Source organism: Macaca fascicularis, chromosome 12 (genome assembly GCF_037993035.2).
Source record: "Macaca fascicularis isolate 582-1 chromosome 12, T2T-MFA8v1.1".
NCBI classification, from domain to species: Eukaryota; Metazoa; Chordata; class Mammalia; order Primates; family Cercopithecidae; genus Macaca; species Macaca fascicularis.
This window is the reverse complement of record NC_088386.1, coordinates 136,964,432-136,989,245: the sequence shown is the minus strand read 5'-3', so window position 1 is coordinate 136,989,245 and position 24,814 is coordinate 136,964,432. Positions and strand designations below refer to the sequence as shown.

General features: G+C 53.8%; 1 protein-coding gene across 19 annotated transcripts in view; it reads right to left on the bottom strand.

Annotated features, from left to right (window-relative positions):
* SNED1 (sushi, nidogen and EGF like domains 1) overlaps positions 1-24,814 on the bottom strand; it is a 92,131-nt gene that overhangs the window by 28,860 nt on the left and 38,457 nt on the right. For 9 of the 19 annotated variants that reach the window (XR_012421674.1, XR_010580191.2, XR_010580189.1 and 6 more), the window contains exons 7-24: positions 22,308-22,421; positions 22,083-22,196; positions 14,154-14,279; positions 13,828-13,932; positions 13,458-13,571; positions 12,668-12,784; positions 10,738-10,854; positions 10,440-10,556; positions 10,131-10,244; positions 9,699-9,872; positions 7,137-7,250; positions 6,342-6,455; positions 5,917-6,030; positions 5,154-5,267; positions 4,516-4,812; positions 2,209-2,392; positions 1,188-1,300; positions 4-285 (exon numbers count right to left, since the gene is read on the bottom strand). Coding sequence is in view for 4 of the 19 variants with exons in the window: in XM_005574857.4 (XP_005574914.3) it covers positions 4-285; positions 1,188-1,300; positions 2,209-2,392; positions 4,516-4,812; positions 5,154-5,267; positions 5,917-6,030; positions 6,342-6,455; positions 7,137-7,250; positions 9,699-9,872; positions 10,131-10,244; positions 10,440-10,556; positions 10,738-10,854; positions 12,668-12,784; positions 13,458-13,571; positions 13,828-13,932; positions 14,154-14,279; positions 22,083-22,196; positions 22,308-22,421 (2,544 nt within the window). In the remaining 15 variants the exon portion in view is untranslated. Of the gene's footprint in view, positions 1-3; positions 286-1,187; positions 1,301-2,208; positions 2,393-4,515; positions 4,813-5,153; positions 5,268-5,916; positions 6,075-6,341; positions 6,456-7,136; positions 7,251-9,698; positions 9,873-10,130; positions 10,557-10,737; positions 10,855-12,667; positions 12,785-13,457; positions 13,572-13,827; positions 13,933-14,153; positions 14,280-22,082; positions 22,197-22,307; positions 22,422-24,814 lie in introns of those variants that run through there. The other 10 variants (XR_012421676.1, XR_012421678.1, XR_012421677.1 and 7 more) reach the window with 6 other exon arrangements.

The following is a 24,814-nucleotide window of genomic DNA, read 5'->3' as shown; positions in this document are numbered from 1 at the left end:
CACAGGTGATGATGTAGAGGTGGGCAGGCTCGCTGTGCAGTGGCCCGAGCTCCGTGCCCTGCACGGCCGTCACGGAGAGCTGGTACCGCCGTCCCGGCAGCAGGTCGCGCACTGTGTAGGACGCCAGCTTCCCATTGGGGACGTAGCGGCTCTTGGTGCTCTGGCTGGTGGTCACATTGATGACATAAGCCTCCAGCAAGCTGCCTGGAGTCGGGGCATCCCAGACCACGTGGGCAGAGGTGGCCGTGACTCGGGCGGCCGTCAGGTTTGCTGGAGGCAGGGGCCCTGGACGAGGCAGGAGCAGGGAGAGGTGAGGGGGTGCCCACAGGGTCTTCTGGTGAGAACACAGTTTGAGAACCTGACAGGGGCTGCCGCAGCCTTGCTGGAAGCCAGGTTCTTTATTATGGAGAACGGCACAGCACCGAGGCGGGGTGTGGGCTAGCACGCACAGCAGCAACTCCCAACCAAGAGGCCTGCAGGCCCCCGATGCCACCCTCCCCTCGGGTTAGGATTCACCCTGTGAAGCCCCCAGGCCCTGTCCCATCAGCTGGCGCCCTCCCTGCAGCACTGTCGGTTCCGCTGAGCCTGGCTGCGCAGAGCCCTGGGCAGACTCCCCTACCCCACCAGCCTTTCCTGTGCCTTCCCAGGCGGGCAGCATCCGAGTGCACAGGTGGGCAGGGGCCTGCTCAAGCCTCTGTTCCTCACGGAGGGAGCTGCAGCCTCCCCTCTGCCCGGTTCACCGTCCCTCCCCTGTGTGCTGACTGTCTGTGCTCTCGCCCCTCCCATGCACTGGGGAGGGGGTGTGGGCCTAGTGACACCAGGAGCTTAGCTAGAGGGGGCTGGTTGCAAGGTGCAAGGGCCCTGGACAGCGTGGGTATCCCTGGCCCAGTGAGTTCCTCTGACCCTCTGGTCAGTGCCCAGTAGGAACTTCATGCTGAGGAGCTACCAAGAGCCTTTAGAGATGGAGACTGCCCTGGAGAGCTGTCCCAGCACAAGGGCCCAGCGCAGCCCAATGGCTCCTGCCCAGTGGCCCCTGCTCAATGGCCCCAGCAGAAGAGACGTCCGGGAGGCCAGGGCTGGGTTTCTGGTGTTGGGACACTTTGGAGAGGACTAGGGGAGGCTGGAAGGAAGCCAGAGCTTCTAGAAGACGGCCTTTCGTGTGCCAGGGGCCGCGCCGCTCTACTCACGGGTCCACACGTGTGTTGGCGCGGTGGCCAGGCTCTCCGTGGGGTGCTCCTCTCCCCTGAGCCCACTGAGGGTGGTCAGCTGGATGGTGTACCTCCTCCCAGGCAGCAGAGCCCTGTGGGCAGGAGGTGACGAAGAGAGAACAAGGACATCTGGGACCTGTGTGTGACTCAGCTGCCAGACCGCAGCTCCCCCAGTCAGGAGGTGACCGGCGGGAGGTCGTCCTGCTGCTGGTGGCCCAGGCAACCTCCAGGAGGGGCACACTCACAGCCCTCAGAGCCGTGTGCTCCTAGGATGGGAAGCCGGCCCATACATAGTCTGGGAAGCGGCGGAGGATCGGGTGCGCCTGGGGCCACTACAGTATTGTCAGAGGGCCGGTGTTCAGATGGGACAGGCCAGAGAAGGGGGAAGTGGTCGCTGTGCGGGAACGGGGGACAGGCAGGCCCGATGCCCCTCGGCGCAGGTGAGTTGATGTAAATTCTCAGGAAACCACAGGGCAACGTGAGGCCAATGCTGCCCCAGCCCCAGGAAGCTGCTGGCTGGCATCTTCCTTCCCACTCGCTCTCCGGTCTTTCCCGGCACCCCTGCCTGTGCTGAGCACGAATCGGAAGCTTTCTCTCTGGTTGGTGCCCAAATCACAGGGGTCCACTGTGGGACTCCTGGGAGAGCTCGGGGCTGTTACTATCTCCCCTCGCTGGCCGCTGCTCTCTGAGGGGCCAAGTCACTCTCATGATCTGTGTGGAAGGCGTGCTCCCGGGTTTCCAGAGCTTTTCCTGCTCTTTATGGACACTTTGAAACACTACAAAGGTGTATCCTCTCTTGGCAGCTCTGAGGAGGTGAGGCAGGAGTGAGGCCTCCAGGGTCAGAGGCTGGCTCACCCGAGAGACATTTGCCTCCACCCGGGTGAGGAGCGGCAGGTGCACAGTCCACACACGGAGAATGTGCCCGAGACCTGGGCCCCGTGTCCCCGAGCCCCCACCCCTGCCCTCGCCCCAGCCCCATGCTCCGGGTGTCCCCTCTCACCCAAAGGTGAACCTGTCCACACTCCTCTCCACATCAGTGGCCTGGTCTCTGAGGGCCTCAGGGTGGCGGATGGACACGCGGACCCCACTGACGGTGGCATGGTGGATCCTGTGCAGGGCCCACTGCACCGAGATGGTGCTGGCCGTCACATTGGTGACCTCGAAGCCTTCCACAGGGCGGGGTCCTAGGGGGAATGGGCTACTTAGCAGGTGCTGGCCCCTCCTTGCTCCTGGGGGAGGGCAGGGGCTCAAGATGAGACCAGGCTTGGGAGGGTGCTGGGGGCCACAGAGAGATCCTGGAGAGGGTGTCCCATCAGCTACTCAGGGGACTCGGGCTGAGTGGGACGCCCAGGCCCTGGCCTCCAGGGCTGATGGCTGTGGAGCCCGCTGTGGGCCATCCCGCTTTACCAGAGGCAGGGGTCTTAACCTCCATTTAGATGTGGCGGTGACATGGCGGGGGATGGGCCGGAGTCCCTCTGGACATGAGTGATCCGGACCTCCCCTCTTTTCTGCGCCAGTCGACTATTTTGGTCTGACAGCACACATCTGGGCCCGGTCTGGGTGACGCCGTCCGAGGAGGATGGACGCACAGAGCTCCCAGCGACTGCAGGGCAGGGGCCACTTCCCGCCCGGCCAGTCTCCTCCAAAGCTCCAGTGCCACTGCTGATGCGCCAGGCAGAGCCCAGAGGGCAGCGCGTGGCTCCCGGCAACTCAGCACCCCAGTCTGTGAACAGTGGTCCCTTCCACCCACCACTGGCTGGAGCCCCCACTCTGCAGCAGGCACGGCGGGCTCCGCCTTCGCTCCAGATACCTTCCCAGGGCAGACCTCACATGGGGCAGCCTCGCAGGTGCTTCTTCCTAAAACAGCCCAGGCAAGCCTCCCCTACTCAGTCCCTGGAAGCTCCTCTTGACACCGCTCGGTGCCACCCGCACGTGCATCCAGGCTCCCCACTGGCTGAGGTGTGCTCTGTGTCGTTGCTGTGTTGGGAATTCCAGCTCCTTGGTGGTCACCTCCTGCAGGACAGGCCCCTGTGGGCCCCTGGGTGGGCTCGAGCTGCCCTGGATGCCTCCGCCTGTCCCTCAATGCCCTTGGCATTGGCCCCAAGCTGGGGCCCAGGTGTGGCCAGGAGGCCTTCCTCCTGTGACAGCCGCCGAGCTCCTCTCTGCCTTCCCACCACGCTACCCGTAGGTTTCACTGAACTCACATGGCCACCCCGCGGGGCCCTGCCAGGTGCTCAGGCCTCAATGAATTCCCGGCCACCCACCCACCCATCACGCCACTTTGCAGCAGTCCGTGCTCCGAGCACGTTTTCCTCTTTCCTCGAGCCTCTAGCACCCCTTCCCCATTCTTGTTCCTGTGTCTGAAAGCCACAGGTGTGCTGGGTGAGAGTCCCATGGCCCCATGGCCCTGCACCCCACCTTGGTTCCTGCCCAGCCTGTACCAAGATCCCCCGTGCTCTAGCTGATGCGGCTGGGCTCAGTGGAGGGCCAGCCTCTGCTTTCTACCGGCCCTGCCCCTGTCTGTCCACGGCCGTGTTCTGGGGCTCCCTTCTCCTCCCGGAATCCCTCCCAGCAGCACACAAGCCAGCTAAGCCCTGACGCCTTCCCTAGCGCGCTCAGCATCTCCTGCTCCTTGACGTGGCAACAACCCCCGAGGCTGTGCACAACCGGGGCCTCCCCTGCTCTCTTGGCGGCTCAGGCTCTCAGGGGGCTCTTCCCTAGGACTCTTCAGGGGTCACATCTGGTCACAGCTTTCGGTGCCAGCTCCAGGTGGAGGCTCTGGGTCTGTCCTTCCATCTAGGGCCTGCCCCATGGCTCTTCCCGATTAGCCACGGATACCTCTTCTTAGCACATCCCAGTGCTACATATCCCTGTGAGCAGGTGCCCCTCAAACTCTCCCCAGGCCTTCAGAGCACCCCAGAGTCCCAGCCCATCCAAGCCTGCCCCCGCGGCCCCTGTCTCCCACACTGGCTTCTTCCAGGGACCTTTTTGGGAAGGCCCCATTCCTCCCCAGTCCCACTTCCTAGTGCCACGCCTGGGGGTTGTGCTGCTCCCACTCTTGGCTCTATTCTATGCGCCCCAATCCCACGCTTGTATCTTGTGGACCCAAGGCCACTCCCGAACAGCTCTGTCTCCCCAGTGCTCTGTCTGCAGCAGGGCGGTGCCTCCAACCCCCAGCTCGGCTGTCTTGCTGCTGGGAGAACTAGGGAGGTGGACGGCACGACAGCCGCCCTGCAGGTGCCTGGGGCCAGCGCTGCCCTTGAGGGGCAGGGGCTGGGCGGGGACGGCCAGGCTTGGGGATACTCACGCGTGCGGGCCAGCAGCACGGCAGGCCTGCTGATGTCATTCTTGTTGTTAGTGTTGCGCTTGACTGAGAAGACGGAGATGTTGTAGGCCCTGCCGGCCGCCAGGGCCCGGAGCTGGTGCGAGGAGCGGGTCCTGTCCACAAAGTCCGTGCGGCGGTAGGAGCCATCGGAGGAGACGTAGGTGACCGCGTAGCCATCAAGCATCTGCCTCGCGGCTGGGCCGTCGGGCGGGTTCCAGGAGATGGAGACCCCACTCTCCTCCACTCTCTCCATCTTGAGGGCCGTCGGTGGGAAGAGCTCTTCAGGGTTTGGGTCAAAACAAGGGGAGGGGACTGGTCAGCTGTCAACCGTGCACGCCTGGCTCCCATCGGCGGCTCAGCCGGGTCCGGCTCTTGGGCCTAACACAGCCATCGCTGGCAGAGTCCTTCTTTGTCCCCAGCCACGTACCTCCAGGAGGGTCACACTTTTGCATGTGTGACAGTGTTTCAAGCCCACCGGGGGATTTTATCCCCTCCCTGTTCCTCAGGGAAGGGGCCTGGGCAAGCAGCGGCCAGATGCTCTGCCCTTGGGGACCGTTGGGCCCTCTGGGGTGAGGGGACCCCCTCATGGCTCCCTCACTAGAGGCGCCCTCGCCACCCACCTTTGGCACAGTCCTTGCCCGTGTAGCCCACTTTGCAGGTGCAGCTATGGGAGCCGTTGCTGGCCAGGCAGTAGCCACGGCCCCCACAGGGGCTGGAGAAGCAGGGGTCACTCGCTGAGGGGAGAAAAAGCAGCAGTGTGTGTTGGGGTATGGCCAGGGGCGCCCGCTCCAGCCGCGCCCTTGTTCCTGGGGCACTGGGTCCCTCCTGTGTGGGTGTGGAGGGGAGGGGGGCACAGGACAGCTACTGCCTCCCTTTGGTTCTGTCACCTCCACTGCCCTGTGGGGCCCAACCCAGCAGCCCCTCCACCCTCCACAGCTGAGTGCTCAGACCTCCCTCAGCCAGTCCGGCTGACGGGATGAGACACTGGACCAGGACAGGCCAGGTCACCACCAGAGTGACAGTCCTGCTTGAAGAGGGGAGGTCACTGGTCAGGGAGGCCTCATCAGGAGGTATCCCACTGGGGGCTGATTAGGGAGAACGTTCCAGAGAGAAACACAGCAATGGGCCGGACCTGGGTGTGCAATGAGCTTGGCCTGTCCGAGGGCAGCAGGGCCTGTGTGTGATGTGAGGCCCCACCCCTGGGCGTGTCCCTGGGTGAAGAGGGGTGTCGGGGGGTGGGGTGAGCACAGGAGATGGGGATGTTTAGAAGGCACCATCATGGGACCAAGGGAGACAGGCAGAGGGCCACTGGCCTGCAGCCTGAGAAGGGGCCTTCCCAGGCGGTGGGCAGAGCGCGGGGAGCAGGCGGGCCTGCCGCCCTACCTGTCTCGCAGTGGTAGCCGAAGAAGCCCTCTGGGCAGACGCACAGGTAGGCCCCGCCGCCACTCTCACACCGGCCTCCGTGCTGGCAGGGGCTGGAGTCGCAGGCGTCCACCTCTGGAGAACACCCAGAGAGTGGGCCCAAGCCGCAAGGGGGGAGTCTGGGGGAGGGAGGAGAGGACAGCGGGAAGAAGGGAAAGGAGGAGTCTAGGGGCAGAGGCCAGGAGAGAGGGGCAGTGGGCAGGTCCCTCCCCTCAGACCTCCCCAGCACTCTCACCTCCACCCCTCCCTCCCAAGGTGGCCGCAGCCCTGGGGGTCCCTCTCCCCAGGTGGTCTGCCCAGCAGGGAATGTGGGGATGCTCCACCTCCTCTCTGATCTTCCAGAGGCCCAGGCTCTGCATGTGGGGCCCACTGGAGGGAGCCCCTACCTGTCTCACAGTGGACTCCAACGAAGCCTGCAGGGCACTGGCAGACATAGGCCCCCGGGAGGTTCCTGCAGGAGCCTCCATTTCTGCAGAGGTGAGCTCGGCACTCATCCCTCTCTGCACAGAGAAGGGGTGTCAAGGGTGTTGCTGGCTTAGGTCCGAGGCGCCTACGTGCCCCCAGGATTCTGTGCATTCCCGGGGGCTTTGGTCACCCCTTCCCCAACTGGGAGTAACTACTTGGGACATGTGCGCTTTCTTCCATCAGCCCCACACCCGCCCCTCCTCGGGAGGCATGCCACCTCCACTGCCTGCTGGCAAAGCCCCACCTCCAGGCCATGCCTTCCTCCAGGCCACTCTGCAATGGGAGGCTCCCCAAGGCCACGACTGGGCACGGCTCCCTGGGCCTGCCCTCCCTGGAGCCTGCGTTTCTTTCTCAGGCTTAAGAGCCCTAGCAAGGTACAAGGGTGTGCAGGGCTCACGGGGCAGGCCTCCCCTCCCTCCACTGGCTGGCAGCACTGACCAGGTGTCAGAGGCTGTGACCTGCCCTCTGTGACACCCACCTTCTCTGCGCCCTGAGCCCAGGCCAGCACTTCTCAGCTGGGCTCTCAGTCTCCCCTGGGGAGGTGCAGGAAGGGATGTTTGTAAATCTTTGTCTTGGATGTCAGAGCTGGCAGGGGCCCGAGAGAGCATGCAGTGGCCACCCCAGCCATCCAGAGACCTCTCCAGGGGACCCACTGCCTCAGGCACATGGCCAGTGTGCTGGAGCTGCCACCCCAGCAGGGCCAGGGCCCCTCTTACCCAGCTCGCAGTGGGTGCCCTCGTAGCCTGTGCTGCAGAGGCACAGGTACCCAGCGACGTGGTCCTGGCAAGAGCCCCCATGCAGGCACGGCTGAGACCGGCACTCATCAATTTCTGAGAGGAGAGAGTCCAAGAGTAAAGCAATGTGGCCACAATGAAGCCAAATTAAGATGCACATAAACTAGTTCTGAGGGGCCCAAGAGAATTCGATGATACATCATCAGTGCTTGGAAAGGCCAGAGACCAGGGCTGGATATCCTTGGAGTCGGAGCAGGGCAGTGGGCCTGGGGCTCAGTGCCTGGCTGTGCCTATGAAGTGACAGGGCAGGCTCACAACCACCCCAGGGCTCACAGAAGACGCTGTGGGACTTAATTCCAGTGGTTCAGGCCGACAGGACAAAGGCCTCAGGGGTCTGGCAGAAAATGTCTCATGTCCCATCTTGCCATTTCAATGTATAATAGTCACCTATGAAACCAGTACCTCCGGGACCAGTCTTAGTTCTAAACGATTCACCACAGGTTTCTTTTAAAGTGGGAGTTGTGCTCCTGAATTTAAATGTTTATTTTTTTAAAGTTTAATTTCATGCTTAAAAAGTAAATAAACAGTAGTGACTTAGTGACATCTGGCACTAGCATCCGCCCTGGCAGCCACAATGGTGAATGGGTTCATCTGACCTTGCACCCTCCTCTTCCCCTGTGATAAATATTTCTGGGTTTATCATTTCCTTATCTTTTAAAAATCAGGTTTTCTGGCGTAAAATAATTAAAATTAGCTTTAAAAGTTTTATAAATTGCCTAAACAATAATGACTGTGTTTTTGTTGTTTAGGAACTTTATTCATAGTACATCATGATATATATTGTCTTCTCTCAGCATTATACGCAGAAGAGAACTCCACATCACAGGTCACTGTGGTTCATAGATTGTCACTACTGAGTAACATTCCACAGTGTGGTTACATCATACTTCACCCATTCTCATTGGCTGGGTCTTTGGGTTGGTTCTAGACTTTTTTCCTTTTTTTTGGTTTCCTTTTTTTTTTTTTGAGACGGAGTTTCACTCTTGTTGCCCAGGCTGGAGTACAGTGGCATGATTGTGGCTCACCACAAACTCCGCCTCCCCGGTTCAAGCGATTCTCCTGTCTCAGGTTCCCAAGTGGCTGGGACTGCAGGTGCCCGCCACCACGCCTGGCTAATTTTTGTATTTTAGTAGAGATGGGGTTTCACTATGTTGGCCAGGCTGGTCTCGAACTCCTGACTTTATTAGGCTTTTCAAAGAACTAATTTTGGCTTGTCCTTTCTTTTGTATCTTTGATCTCTACTTCATTAATTATGGCTTTTACCTTTATTCCTCTTTCCTTCTACTTTTTTCAGCATCATTTGGTATTTTTCTTCCTAACTTCTCAAGTCAGACATTTAATTAATCAAGTTTGAAATTTTTTTCTTTTCTAACATTGGTATTAATGTCAGTTTCCCCGGCTAATTTTAAAAATTTTTTGTAGAGATGAGGTCTCCCTATGTTGCCTTTGCTGGTCTTGAACTCCTGTGTTAAAGTCTGTCTTCTGCAATTCTGCTTCCAATCGTACATATTTTCTGGACTTTTATTATTGTTTTTTTGAGACAATTGTACTTTTCAGGTGTCTTGATATCCTGGCTGGTTGCTCATATTATCTGAGGATATCGGCTTTTCATCTGGCAACATATAGGAGGGGAAGTAGCACTGGGAGGGGGGTGGTCTCCAAGACAGTCAGGAGCTCACCCTGGGGCTTAAAGCCCAGAAGGAAAGGAGGGATGCTTGGAGCCAGGTGTTCCCAGAACCCTTCACCTGAGTGAGGCCACGCAGGTTGGCCTTGGCTTTGCGGGGCATGTGGGGGAGAGTGATGTGCTTATGTGCCCCACTCAAATCTGGGTGCTGTCACCCACTGTTCCTAAGCTTGTTTTAAAATCCTTACTTCATAAAACTAGCTCACATCACACAGACTTTCTGATGGACAGTTTGGACTCCTCTGGTGTAATGTGATGCACCTGTAGGGTGTTAATGGACCTACTTCTCCAGGGGCTTCGGTCAGGGGGGCCTTGTCTCTAGGCTGTGCACCCCCAGCTCCCAAGCCAGAGCAGGGTGGGACCTCGGTGGCAATGCACTCCTCAAATGGCTGCAGGGGGTAGGGGTATCTTGTTTTGATTCCACAAGTCTTCAAGGGGCCAGGAGTAGGAGGTGGGTCCTGAACCTGTGTCTGGCTCTTTAGGACTCTGCCCCTGGGCTACCTCTTGGCCTCAGCTACTGCATCTGCAGAGTGGGTATTTGAGTGTTTGACCCCCTGCTCCGGGCTGCTCTGAGGACAGGGAAGCTTTTAGTGAATGGTCCAGAGCAAAGTTGACTGTGATCATCACCTCTGTCACCCCACGGTCCATATTCACAGACAGGAGACTGAGGGGAGAAGGGGCAGGACCAGGTCAGAGCTGGGCATCCTTGCTTGGGCCTGCAGCCTCTGTGCTCCTCCACACGGGCAGGGTGAGGAGGGTGTGGGCCCCACCTTCCCCACCCCAAGGGCCCGCAGAATCACCAAGGCACTGCGGAGGCTCACTCCAGACACCATGTGGCTGACAGACCCGGATGCGGCTGGGGGCGCTCAGGCTGTAGCCGCGGTCACATGCATACAGGGCCACGGCGCCCAGCCGCGTGCCGTTGAAGCGCAGTGTGGCGTGCTTCACCTCCTCTGGGGGGCCGCAGTCCACCTCTGCAAGGCACAGCAGCCTGTCTCGCACAGTCTTGTGCCTTCCCGGCCCCTCCCCACCGCTCTGCCCTCTGCCCAACCCGGCTGCAGGGCCCAGAGACGTCCTGCTCCCACACTGCCCTTCGCCAGGGAAAGGTGCCTTGACTTCTGGGGCCTGGTTGCTGTGATATGTGTTTCCTTCTTCCCATCCCTGCCCTGCTTAGCTCTGCAGGGATTAGCAAGAAATCCCATGCTCCCCACTTGGCCCCCCGGCCCTCTCACCTGCCTGGCACCGGCGTCCCGTGTACCCTGCTTGGCAGTGGCAGAAGAAACCCGTGCCTCGGTCCTCGCAGGTGCCCCCATTCACACACGGGCTCCGGAAGCAGGGGGAGGGGGCTGCCAGAATGCAGGAGGGTCCTGGCCACTATGTCTTCCCTGAAGGCTCGGGACTGCATGGGGCGTCCTGCCTCCTGCGCCCAGCTCCACCTCCTGCGCCTCCAGGGCCTGGACCAGCCCTGCCCACGGGCCTGTTTTCACATCTGCAGAGAGGGTTCCCCCGGCCGCCCTGGTCTGGCCTCCCACCCACCTTACCTATCTCGCAGTGCCGCCCGGAGAAGCCTGGGGGGCAGTCACATTTGTATTTGCCAATGTAGTGGAAGCAGGTGCCGCCGTTGTGACAGGGGCCAGAGGCGCATGAGTCTGGCTTCCCTGGAAGCAGAAGCCAGGTCAAGGGTCGCAGCCCACCGCCCCTCCCAGGTTCCCCAACATCCCAGAGCTGGGGCCTCTTCATGAGAAGCAGACCCACAGCTGGCAGGGAGGGTGCGTCAGGGGCCCCAGCTCAGGGCTGGCCCGTTGCTCCTGCCCTCCCCCCTGCCCCTGGGGGCCGCACCGATCTCACAGTGCCTCCCGGTGAAGCGGTAGGGGCAGCTGCAGTGGTACTCGCCGCCTGCCTCCTTGCACGTGCCCCCGTTCCGGCAGGGCCCGGAGCTGCATAGGTGTGGCCGGGCTGTGTAGAAGGACAGAGAGGCAGATGAACGGGGTCAGGTTGCTGGCTCCACAGAGCCACTATACCCTCTTGGCATCTTCTCAGTCCTCTGGTGCTGGTGGGGCCTGGCAGGCCAGGCCTGCTTCTTGACTGAGCCCTGGGGCCCGGCTGCAGAGGGGACCAAGCAGGTCCACACACATGGGGGAGACTGGGGTGGGGCTCGCAGGCCAGAGACCCCAACTCAGCCTCAGGTGGGCCCTTTGCTCGCCTGTCCTCTTCTCTGCCCAGGCTCTGGCAATGGCTGGGCCCTCCCTGTGGAGAACCGGCCCGGCTACTGCTGCAGGTGCAGCACTTCTCCCTCCTGCACACAGGTATTCCCTGTCTGACAGGAAGTGGCTGAGTCTCATCCGCCATGACATCAGGGTCCCCAGCAGTCAATCTGGATTTCTGTGTGTTCTGTACCGGCATTGGCATTGCCACATTTTCTCTGGGTCCTAACAGTTCCTGGGCCCCCAAGGGACTCAGACGCTAAGCATGTATTTAAAGGCATCTGCTAAACCAGCACATCTATCCTGCCACCTTGCCAATCACCCTGTCAAAGGGCCAGCGAGGAACTCCGAATCCTTGGACATCTGGGTTCTGAGCGGCAGGAGGGGCCTGCCCCACTGTGCTCGCTTCTCTCCCGCCAACCCTTACCCCCAGGGGCCTCCCAAGCTGCACGTCCAAGCTCTGGCTGCCCCACCCCTGAGGACAGCCATCCCTGGCCCTTCTGTACTCCCTTTGGGGTCAGAGGTGTCCACATTGGTGGCCCGTGTGCTCACGGAAGCTGGGACCCTGGGGGAGGGCTATGCAGTTCCCAGAGTGGGCACAGAACCGTTGGGGCAAGGACACTGGGTACTGGCAGTCTGGCCTAGTGAGGAGATGTCGGCTTTGGTAGGACACCCCTTGGGTGCAGTGGACTTCATGCCACTGGCAGGTGTGAGCTGGAGTAGGGCCAGAGTCAGCTCTGGGCAGGGCCCACGCAGGGCCTCAGGGTGGTCCTAGGAGTGTGTTGAGAGAGAAAGACCTTGTCAGAGCTTGCAAAGAACCAAGCAGTTGGGGTCTTCTCTTTGGAAACCTGTTCTACCTCTGCTGCAGGGATTGGGGGAGCCACGGGGTCCAGGGCTCAGACTTTAGGGTCTTTCCCTCAGGGACAAGAAACAGAGCAGGGGAGGGGCCATGGGAGGCTCCACACCAGTCCAGGCTACGGGGGTGCCTGGGGCCAAGCCCCTGGAGACGGTGCCAGGCCGCTCTGGGGTCAGGCAGCCCCCTCTGGGCACTGGTCACTGAGATGCCAAACAGGTCTGGGGGTCACTGATGGGAGTCCTGACTGTTGCTTCAAACTGCATGGAAGGGACAGTCATGGGTGGGGCCTGGCGGGGACAGCTACGCCTGCAATGTGCTTACGGAAGGACACTTCTACTCTCAAGCGGCTAAATGTAATAAAATTCGACATTGTCCATGCTGAATTAGATTAAGCAAAATCCTAAGGAAATTTTTAAAATAAAATTTAATATAATGATTCTAAAACCTATTTGGAAAAATGCTGAGAAGGCAATGAAGCCTATCTTGAGAAGAGCAAGGTAAGGACCAGCAGGCCTGGCACTGGTGCAGATCAGAACCGTCCCGACAGTGAGGTGCTCGCCTCCAAACACACAGAACAGAGCAGCACATCAGGCAAGGCTCTAGAGGAGGTCAGCAATTCGCCAAACAAAGACAGAGAGACCGCAGAAGCGGAACCGAGCCCCGCGGGCGCTCTCCAGGGTGCTGACGCCGGCACCCCTGCCCGCCATACCTTTCTCGCAGTGCTTGCCGTGGAAACCGCGCGGGCACTCGCAGATGTAGGAGTCGTCATGGGCATCGCAGGAGCCTCCGTTGAAGCAGGGGTCCGAGTCGCAGGGTGATGGCAGGGCTGGGGGCGGGGGGCAGAGGGTGGTCCTGGAGCTTATGCCGCATCCGTGCAGGCAGCAAGAGGCTGGCGGGCCACCTTGCCTGCCAGGGTTACCCTGACATCCTGTCTGGAACCAAGGCCACTTAAAATACTCTCTGTGGGCATCTTGGTTCCTCAGAGTGGGCTCTAAGGCCCCTCCCTGGAATTTCTCTTTTTCTCAATTTTAGCAGAACTCACCCTTCCCTATTTTCCGAGGTAGGACTGAGCTGTGATACAGAAACGCCTTCCTGTCATCACCGCCAGCATCACATCATTATTCCATATAATTATACATGATGCAAGCGATTAACCATCTATACACTAACATATAGTAGTGACACATTTAATTACACGTGCCTAATTATGTATGCATTAAATATTTTAATAGCTTGTGTTGGGGCTTAGGGAAGATACCACACGGTGCTTGTACACTTGCAGAAGTGCTTTTCCACCTGTGAGCTTACTCCACTGGGGCAGAGGAGATGTCTAGCCCCATATTACAGGAAGGCTATTGAGAGAGGCTTCCCCAGGTGCCAGCTCTCCTGAGAGTCAGAAGGGAAGCAGGGACTCCGGCCTGTGCCTGCCTCACCCACCACTTTCTCCCTGGCTTCTGTTCGGGCCCCCAGCCCAGCAGGCTCGTCCCTGCGCTACTCACAGTGGCTGGCATTGTGGTCGGTGTGGCAGACGCAGAGGTAGCTCCCACCGTGCTCCATGCAGTAGCCGCCGTCTGGGCACTGTGTGTTCATGTTGCAGGGCATGGCTGTGATTTCTGGAGAGAAAGGAGGAAGCCCCATCCCATATCCCGCATGTCTTCCGGCAGACCTCGAGTCCTTGTCAAGGATGGGGCTTCCCAAGACCCAGGGGCCCCAACAGGTTCAGGCACTCTTGTGGCCAGGCCCTCCTGGGGTGGGCGTAGAACCAATGGTTGGCAGTCCGGACCTGTGGACCCCAGCCCAAGCCACCATTCATTTCCCGGTTATGAGGATGCTCAGGGACAGGGCAGGAAGGGTGCCCTCGGCACCTACCAAATTCACAGAGAAGCCCAAAGAATCCCGGGGGGCACTGGCAGAGGGTGGTGTTGGCGCCCAGGCATCTGCCTCCGTTACGGCACTCACAGTCATCGGGGACTCCTGCCACGGAGAGAGGGAGGAGCCTCCCATGTGGGGGCGCAGAAAGATGGCACCCTCGCTCCAGACCCTGCCCTGCTCCTGACCAACTTCCCATACAAACTGCAGTGTATGCACACTCACACGTTTCTTCTCGGGGTGTTTCCTGCATGCACCCACAGGAGGGCCCTCCCTGGGTCTCCTGCCCCAGCCCTAAAACGGCAGCCCTTGCAGCCCAGACGCACTCTGCCTGCAGTCCAGGCCCATGAAGCCTTCGGGGCACTCGCACACGTAGCCCTGGTCCGCATCCACACAGGTGCCCCCATTGTGGCAAGGGGCCGAGAGGCAGGCGTCGGGCACTGGGTGGTCTCCTGCAAGAACAACAGCGGTCACCAGCGGCCACGCAGGGAGTGTGGGGAGAGTGGTCGCCCCGCCCAGCTCCAATGGCACATTTGGGTTTTCACCTCTGTTCTCATTCCCAAGTGGAACTGAAGCCAGAAGCTTATTTCTGGAAATGGATTTGTAGCCGTGCTGCACCGCGTGGAGCTCAGTATTTCCCAGCTCCTTCCTTGGACAGGACAAGCAGCACCAGAAAAGCCACCCAGGATTGGACAGAACGAGAAGCACCAGAGAAGCCACCCAGGATTGGACAGAAGCAGCACCAGAGAAACCACCCAGGATTGGACAAAACAAGAAGCACCAGAGAAGTCACCCAGGATTGGACAGAACGAGAAGCACCAGAGAAGTCACCCAGGATTGGACAGAACGAGAAGCACCAGAGAAGTCACCCAGGATTGGACAGAACAAGCACCGGAAAAGCCACCCAGGATTGGACAGAACAAGAAGCACCAGAGAAGTCACCCAGGATTGGACAAAACAAGAAGCACCAGAGAAGTCACCCAGGACTGGACAGAACAAGCAGCACCAGAGAAGATGTCCTGTCGACATGTTCTATGAACCACTGAGAGGGGAGTGAATCACCACCAATAATTATGGACCTATTTCTCCTTGCAGTTCAGTCAGCTTTTGCTTCATGTGAATAGGTGTTAATAGGTACAAGTATATCTAGAGTTATGTCTTCTGGATGAATTGACCCCTTTATCATTATAAAAGATCCCTCCTAATTCCCAGCAGTATTCCCTATTCTAAAGTTTAATTTATTTGATATTAATGTAGCCACTGCAGCAGCATTATCTTGATTAGTGTTTACCTAATATTGTTGTTGTTGTTGTTGTTATTATTATTATTATTATTTTGAGACAGAGTCTCGCTTTCTTGCCAGGCTGGGGTGCAGTGGCGCAATCTCGGCTCACTGCAACCTCCAACTCCCGGGTTCAAGCAATTCTCCTGCCTCAGCCTCCCGAGTAGCTGGGATTACAAGCACGCCCTACCACACCCAGCTAATGTTTGTATTTTCAGTAGAGACGGGGTTTCACCATGTTGACCAGGATGGTCTTGATCTCCTGACCTCATGATCTGCCCGCCTTGGCCTCCCAAAGTGCTGGGATTACAGGGGTGAACCACCACGCCAGCTACTTTTTGGTTTTTAAAAGATGTTCAATTTCTTCATATGCTTTCAAAATGTGTCTCTGTAAATTAGTATACAGTAAAATTGACTTTTGTTCACTACACCTCTATGAATTTTAACACATATATAGATTGGTTTAACCCCCACCACAATCAGGATGCAGGACATTCCAACTCCCTAAAAGGCTTCTTTGGTCTATCTCTTCAGAGTCGCAGAGCTCCTGTTACCCCTCAGTCCCTGGCAACTACTGATTTGTTCATCACTATAGTTTTGTTTTAGGAAGAATGCCATTTATGGAACCATACAGGATATACTCTTTGAGACTGGCCTCTTTCAGCATAATGCCTCTGAGATCCATCTAAGTTGTTGTATGCATCTATAATTGATTCTTTTTATGACTGGGTAGTATTCCCCTGTACAGAGGTTCCATAATTTGTCTATCCATTCACCCAGAGAAGGGTATTTGGGTTTTGGAGTTTGGTGATTATAAATAGAAATAATATAACCATTTGTATATGGATTTGTGTGTGAACATAAGTTTTCATCTCTTTAGAGTTAATACCAAGGAGTGGGATTGCTGGGTCATATTACAAGCATATACTTAACCTTATAAAAAAACCTGCCAAACTGTTTTCAGAGTGGCTGAACCATTTTGCATTTCCACTAAAAATGTGTGAGAGTTCCAGTTGCTCTGTATTTACCCCAGGTCAGTATTTTTTTTTTAGACATTCTACTGGGTTTGTTGTGATTTCTTGTAGTGGCTTTTATTTGCATTTCACTAATGGCTGATATTAATGACAAGAATATTTTTTCATCCGTTTATTCACCTCCATATATAGATCATTTGTGGCCAAGTGTCCGTTCTTTTGTCCATTTTAAAAATTGGGTTGTTTGTTTTCTCGCAGTTGAGATTTGAGAATTCTTGATGTATTCTGATCACAAGTCCTTTGTTGGGTATGAGTTTTGCAAATGTTTTCTCCTGGTCTGTAGCTTGTCTTTTTATTCTGTTAACCGTGTCTTTCACAAAGCAAAAGTTTTAAATTTTGATGAAGTCTAATTTATCTGTTTTTTAAAAATGAATCATGCTTTTGCTGTCTTATCATCTAAGAATACTTTGCTTAAGACCAGGTCATAAAGATTTTTTTTTGGCCTATGTTTTCTTCTAAAAATATTATAGTTTTATGTTTTTCCATTTAGGTCTATGATCCATTCTGAGTTAATCATTGTATAAGGTGTGAGGTTTAAGTTGAGGATATATATATATATATGTATATGGATATCTAATTGTTTCAATCCCATTTGTTGAAAAGATTATCCTTTCTCCATTGGATTTAAATCATTTTAAAAAATTAATTGGCCATATTTGTTTGGGTTTAATTCTGAATTTCCTCTCCTGTTTCATTGATCCATGTGTCAGCTCCTTTGCCAATATCACACTGAATTGATCACTGTGGCTTTACAGTAAATCTTAATACTCAGTAGTGTGATTCTTCAAAATTCATTCTTCATCAAAACTGTCTTGGTTTTCTAAATTCTTTTTCTTTCCATACAAATTTTAGAAGCAGTTTGCCTACATTCACAAAATATTCTGCTGAGACCTCTGTTGGAATCATGTTAAATCTGTAAATCAATTTAGAGAACACTGCCATATTTACTATGTTGAGTCTTCTAATCCATGAACATGGTATGTCTCTCCATTTACTTGATCTTGATTTCTTTCATCAGCACTTTGTAGTTTTTCAGCATACAAATACTCTAATGTTTTATTAGATTTATACTAAAGTCTTTCAACTTTAGAGGTTTACTGACCATACCATTATAAATTGTATTGTCAAATTATAAATGGTATTGTCAATAAAATTTTAGACCAGATTACACAGATTCTGCCAACTTAGGGGAGCTCAGGAGTTCATAAATAACTTTATGGAGTTGCTGTCCCAAGATTCACCCTCCACAGTTTCCCCAGTACTTTCCAGTTTTCTGGGGCTACCTTTTTCAGTCCTCTGGCAAAAATGTTGGGGCTTTTACTTCCTTACCGTGCCACTTTTATAACGATGGCATTCATGGCTGGGACCAAGTAATGGGATGACAGAGAAAGGGAAAAACAACAGGAAAGGGAAAAACAATACCCAACCCCTTTGAAACCACAGCACCTCCAACTGGAGAGGAAGGTTTCTTCCCTCGCAGTTTAAAGACACTTGAGGACTCCCCAACTTCTGCACTGTCAGCCCTGCTTCTTAAGCTGGACTAGAGGGCTTCTCCTGGAGCACTCTTTTTGTCCATGTGGAGGCTTACTTCTGGTTCTGAGGTGGCTTTGAGTCCAGGCTGGGGGGATACCGAAGCAAAAAACAAACAATGGTAAACTCACCACTGGTTTGGTGGCACTTCAAAGCTTGGTCTTCTTCCCCAATCCACCTGCTACTATTGACTTTTCAGAGTCCTCTGATAGCTACTCCATGCATTCTGTCCAGGATTGTAGCTGTATTCAGTGGGGGAGAGACAGGGGTAGACTATGCTTACTCTATCTTTCTCAGAACAGAAACCCATTCTATTACTTTACGATTATCTGTGTCTTTATACTTAGAGTGGGTTCTTGTGATGGCGTATAGTTGGGTATTGCTTTTCAATTCAATCTGACAATCTTTGCCTTTTAATTTGTATGTTTACTCATTTTAATTTTAATGTAACTACTAATATGACTAGATTGAACCTATCATCTTGCTTTTGGTTTTCACTTGTCCCACTTCTTTCTTTTTTTCCTCTCTTCCTGCCTTCTGGATTGAGTATTTTTAGGATTCAATTTCTATCTCCACAATTGGTTTATTGGCTATAATTCTTTATTATTATTTTTCACTTGTTGTTTTGGGTTTACAATGTGTATCTTTTACTTACACAGCCCACCTTCAAACAACATTGTACCACTTTATATAATATAGGGACCTTACAATATTATACTTCCATTTCTTCCTATCTTTTACATTGGAGTTGGTAAACTATAACCCACAGACCAAATTTTACCTGCCATCAAATTTTTAAAGTACAGTTTTATTGGAACACAGCCATACCTATTCATTTATGTATTGTCTATGGCTGGCTGCTTTCACATTACAATGGTAGAGTTGAATTGTGATAGAGACCATACGGCTCAAAAAGCCAAAAGTATTTACTATCTGGCCCTTTACAGAAAAAGTTTGCACACCTTGGTTTTTGTTATTGGAGTCATCTATTTTATTTCTGCATATGTTATAAGCTTTATTATTTTATTTTAAAAATTATCTTTAAAGGGATTAAAAAGTCTTCAACCTACATATTTATCATTTTTAACAATCTTCATTCTTTTGCGTAGATCCAGATTTTCCCTTGGTACCAGTTTTTTTTTTCTTCTGTCTAAATAATTTCATTTAACATTTTCTTGTAATGCAGGTATGCTGGTGATGAATACTCTTAATTTTTGTTTGTGTAAAAAAGTCTTTATTTCAGCTTAACTTTTGAAATGTAGTTTTGCTGGTAATACACTACAGTACGTTGATGGTTTTTTCCTTTCAGTACTTTAAAGGTGTTACTCCAGTGTCTCCTGGTTTGCATTGTTGTTGATGAGAAGTCTGTTGTCATTCTTGTTTCTCTGTATGTAATGTGGCTTTTTCCTCTGGCTGTTTTTGAGATTTTTCATCATTGGTTTTCAGCAATTTGATTATGGTTTGACTTTGTGTGGTTTTCTTCATGCTTTTCTTGGAAATGTGGGTTTTAGTTTTCATCAAATTTGGAAAGCGTTTGGGTATTATTTCTTCACATACTTTTTCTGTCACACTCCTTTCCACACCCACCTCCATCCTCCTTTGCAGACTCCAGATACGTGGATCCTATTACCCTAATACCGTTCTGCATACTGCTGAAGATCTCTTCTTTTTCTTTTAGTCTTATTCTCTCTGTGATGCATCTTGAATTGTTCTGTTTCACTCTTCAGGTTCATTGATCTTTCCTTCTGCAATATCTAACCTGCTGTAAATACTATTCAGTGTATTTAAAAAACTCAGATAGGGAGGCCGAGACGGGCGGATCACGAGGTCAGGAGATCGAGACCAGCCTGGCTAACACGGTGAAACCCCGTCTCTACTAAAAAATACAAAAAAACTAGCCGGGCGAGGTGGTGGACGCCTGTAGTCCCAGCTACTCGGGAGGCTGAGGCAGGAGAATGGCGTGAACCTGGGAGGCGGAGCTTGCAGTGAGCCGAGATCCGGCCACTGCACTCCAGCCTGGGCGACAGAGCGAGACTTCATCTCAAAAAACAAAACAAACAAACAAACAAAAATAAATAAATAAATAAAAAATCAGACATATTTTTCATCTCTGCAAGTTTTAAAAAATACCTTCTACTTCTTATTAGGTTTTTTACCTCTCAACAATCTTGATTATAGGAGTATATTCATAATAGATAATTAAACATTTGTATCTGCTATTTCTATCATTGCCTGTTTCTACTGATCTATTTTTCTCCTGGCTGTGAGTTACATTTTACTTCTTTGTAGACCTGATAATTTTTGACTGGGTATTTTGGAGTTCCGGATTCTGTTACATTACTGATCCTGTTAAGGAGTATAGGATTTCATTCTGGCACAAGGCTAAATGACTTAGGATCAGTTTGATCCTTTTAAGCTTTCTTTAAGATTTGTTAGGGCAGGTCGACATTAGTCTTATTTCAGCACTACTAAAGTGACACCCCACTGATGACTCTACACAATAGATTACCAGCCCTGTTTGAGCTCCAGAAACTGTCTGACTTACTGCTTTCTAGTGGTTCTTTCCCCAGCCTTGCGGATTTCATCCTGAGCCTGATGATACTGAGCCAAAATTCAGGGAGGTCTCCTCTTGATCTCATGTTCCCTCCTGCCTCAGGAGTACCATCCTGTAGCCACTGAACTAGGATCTTCATCTCCTCAATTCAGAGGGACTGCTGGACTCTCAGTTCCTCCTCCCAGCACAGTGGCCTGGAAACTACCCCAGGCAGAATCTGGGGCAAAATTGTAGGGCTCACCTCATTTGATTCCTTTTTCTCAGGGATGACAGGCTTGTGCTGTCTGTTGTCCAATGGCTGAACAAGGCGTTTCACAAATTTTGTCTGTTTTTCTAGGTGATGACAGTGAGAAGGAGATTCCAAGAGCAGTTAATTCTTGTTGGCTAGAAGCAGAAGACTAGAAACTCTTTCTTGTAGTCTTCAATTTGTGGCCAACTTCCTGTCAGACCTGATTAGACTGTCAGCATCTGCGCCTTGTAATACAGTCAATCAGCCCTTACATTAGCACAAGTGTCAGTCTGTTGTTTCTTCCTTCTTCTTCTTTTTTTTTTTTTTTTGAGACAGAGTCTCCACTCATTCTGTCGCCCAGGCTGGAGTGCATTGGTGTGATCTCAGCTCACTGCAACCTCTGCCTCCTGCTGGGTTCAAGCAATTCTCCAGCCTCAACCTCCCGAGCAGCTGGGACTACAGGTGTGCACCACCACGTCTGGCTAACTTTCGTGTTTTTAGTACAGATGGGGTTTCACCATGTTGGCCAGGCTGTTCTTGAACTCCTGACCTCAAGTGATCCGCCCGCCTTGGCCTCCCAAAGTGCCCAAAGTGCTGGGATTACAGGCATGAGCCACTGCACCCAGCCAGTCTGTTTCTTATTATTCACGTCTACTTGCATTATTATTCTGTACGAAACACGGTTTATTTGCAAAAATCTTTTGAAACCCCTTATCTGTTTCCTGATATGAATTTAGGGAAATACACTGATATTTAGATAACAATCTGGGCAAAGTAAGCTGTGACATGGAACAGTGACTTTAAAGCAGCCAAATAGGTGAGGCTGCCTCCTCCTGCTTCTGCCCTGCAGAGCACCACCCTCCCCTCAGGACACACCCTGGCCTCCCATGCCCTTGGCAAAGACTGATGGAGGGCCCATGACCCTCTGTGTCTTATGGATAAAAAAGAATTCCCTCCTTAATTTTTTAAATAAAAATAACCTGAATAGTTTGTCTTTATCATCTCCCTGGAGAGAAGCAGCACCTGCTGCATCCATAGAGGTCGGCACAGTGGGTGAGCCTCCGGAGGTGGGTGCAACAATCAGACACGAAAGCCATTTTTATACTGTAGGCTGTAATCTCCAGTTGGCTTTTTAATTCCTCTAACAAGTCACAACTAGCAGTTAAACAATACAAAATAGAATAGAAAATAGTGAAAGGTCAGTTTTCTTTCTGATTCCCGTTACTTTCCCTTGTGTGCTGAGGGTTCTAGAGTAGGAAAGGAAGATGTTAAAAAGTCAAGAGTCACCCAGGCTGGAAGAGGAGCCTTGGGAACTTTGTCATCCCTCCCGGCACTTCACAGATGGAAACCAAGGCCCAGAGAGGGGAAGGGGTTGCTCAGCCTCACACAGCACCTTGGAGGCAGCATCCATCTTTTGCTTCCTATTTTTCCTGCAGTTGGTGGCTGAGGATCCAGGCTGAGCGGGAAGCGCTGGGGAGTGGGAAGGGGGCAAAGGCATCCCCCCACCCCAGAGGCAGGTGTGAGGTGAGTCAGACGGCGAGGCAGGAAGGAGAAAGTGGCTATGGTGGTATTCACGGCACAAGGCCACCATCAGCCATGGCGGGCTCCAGGCACTTGGCCAGTTACCTGTCTCACAGTGAAGTCCCTTGAAGGGCTCTGCACACAAGCAGGTGTAATTCCCCACTAGGTCAACACAAGAGCCTCCGTTCAGGCAGGGGTCAGGGCTGCAGTCGTCCACATCTGAGGGGCAGCAGAGGTGGGGGCTTTGCTTGAGCCAGGCCACGACCACCCTGTGCCCAGCACCTGGCCACAGGCAGGAGCCCCTCTCCAACCCGAAGCCAGGCCACTCACCCGTCTCGCAAGCTGCTCCAGTGTATCCAGCCTGGCACACACACACCGCAGAGCCGTTCTCCACCTGGCACTGGCCACCATTTTGACACTCTTTGGTGTCACAGGGGGACTGGGCTAGAGTGAAGAGGTATAGACAGGATGATGGACTCTCAGCTGTGGTTACCTGATGGGACAGAAACCCCTGGGATGTACACTGAGCCCCATCCCCGACAGGCCTGCAGGGCTGGGGGCCTGGCAGGCAGGTTTCTGAGGGGGCAACAGGCAAGGAAGAGGCCAGGCCTGGCCAGACAGTCCTGACTGGCCACCTGAAGCTCCATCTGAACTAGGTCTAATTCAGCAAACCTGGGACGGAGGGAGGAGTGTATATGCTGGGCAGGGGCAAATGGGAGTGCATGGAACCCACTCCCACTCTCGGGGGACAGTCCCTCCCTAGGTGGCTCTTATTCCAAGCGGACTGTGACAAGAGCTGTTGTCGAGGATGCAGGCTGTGACTGAGCCTGGAAGGGTGTGCAGCACCCACGGTGTAGAAGTGGCCCCTGGGGCGAAAGGCTGGGTGGGGCAGGCAATGGCCTGTGCAGGAACAGCTAGGGCAAAGGGACTCTGGTCCCCCGTTACTGAGTGGGAGTGAGCTAGGGGAGCCCACCCTCTGCCTTGCCTCCTTATCGGATGCTGGCCCTCCTTGAGCCCACAGTACCTGGCCCAGGTATCCCAGGTCTCTCCTTTGCCCCCAGGCAGCAGAGCCAGAAGCAGGGGGTAGCCACATCCCCTGTCTTACTGACAGCTCATACCCAAACAAACTCAGAAACCAGAGTGATAGCCAGAACGTGTGTCCCTCCCTGGAGTCATGGGCGAATGGTGGGGCCCTCTCCTTGGCACAGGAAAGAGACAGGAGGGCCTGACCACTCCCCCAGGAGGTGTGAAAGCCCTTTGGTGGCTGATGGGACATGGTGATCCCTGTCTCCCTGACCCCAACTCCAGTAGGTGGAGCAGAATGTACGCCCTTGCCTGTAGTTGTGGGTGCCCCTGCTGTTATGAGCTCTGGGGGCCAAGGTGGCTTCTGAGACCAGGGAGCCTCTGGGGGCGGTCGCAGGGGGGAAGGCTTGTACCCAAGGCTTGTGCCACAGCTGCACTGAAAGCCAAGGCTCAGGGCTCAAGGCCATGTACACAACTGACATGCTGCAGAACCAAGACCTGAACCAGCCTCCTGGCACCAAGCCCCAAGCCCTCTTAGGGGACCTCACCAGGCTGTACGTCACAGAGGGGCTCCTGGAGCCTGGGGCATAGCCAAGGAGCAGCCCGTTCCTGAGAAGCTCTGCTCAGTCACCCTTGGGGACCCTCATCATAGGCCTGGGTCCTCCCGCAGCCAGGCCCCCAGCCAGCACCGCACAGGGAGAGCACTGAGCGAGAGGAAGGAGACCCTGCCGGCCTCGCTGGCCTTTACCAAGGGGACAGAAGCCTGCAGGGCTGAGCCTGCCATGGCACCAACACCACAGAAGCCTGACTCCCACCCGTCTCACGTCAAGAACACGTGGGCAAGCAGGGCAGGAGTTTCTGGATGAAGAAAGGCTCCTTTGCATGGAGCTTGCTCCAACAGTGGCTATGGGAAGACAGTGGCAGGGGCCGGGGAGCAAGGGATAACTGGGGTCACTGTGTTGTCACCCATGTGTGATCTGTAAACACACTGGCAAGCCCATCTCGCCGGGTGGGAATTGTGCTTTGCTCCTTTGGACCTTGAAGTCATGTTTCCGTTGCATTCCTGCAGAATTTGATTCTAATGTACTTTTAGGTGCAAAAGTCCCTTACTGCCACTCAACTATAGTTCTCTCCAGTACAAATATGTGTAAACACTGGAATGAAATACTTTAAAAAACTTCCCATGACCATAAATATCTGATAAGAATTGTTTTTTCTAGATTGAGATATTGATATAGTCACTATTTGAACACACTGATCTAAACAATCTATTACATGTTTTTATAAGCAATTGTCACACAGGACATGCACACCTGGCTGAGCCGGGTGGGAAGCAGCAGGTCACGATGCTTTGATTTTAGGGGCTCCCTTTGCAAAGCTCCCTGAGCAGAGCCCTATGGTGAGACGGAGAGCAGGAATGGGGGGGGGTGTCCACCTTTCTTTACCAGGTGGGTGAAGGGCATGGGTGAGGGGTCCAAAGAGGTGCTGTTGGAAGGGCAGTAAGTAGAGGCCGACTCTGATGACAGCTGCTTCAAAAGAGCTGGGCTCTGAACTGGGAGGGCAAGCAGAGGTTTGGAAGCAGCAATGAGGATGGAGAGGGACTCCAGGCCCCACCTAGGCTGTGAGACCCCCTTTCCCTAAAGGCGGGGGCAGGAGAGAAACAGCATCCAGGAGCAGCTGGAGGGAGCGGCAGGGACCGTGTGGCTGTGCTCTTCCCGCCCCACGGCCAGCCCATCTGACCCCAGAAGCACTGCACGTTCCCCTCAAGCTGGTCCTGGGCTGAGAGGGGGTCTGACGGCCCCACCACACCCCCT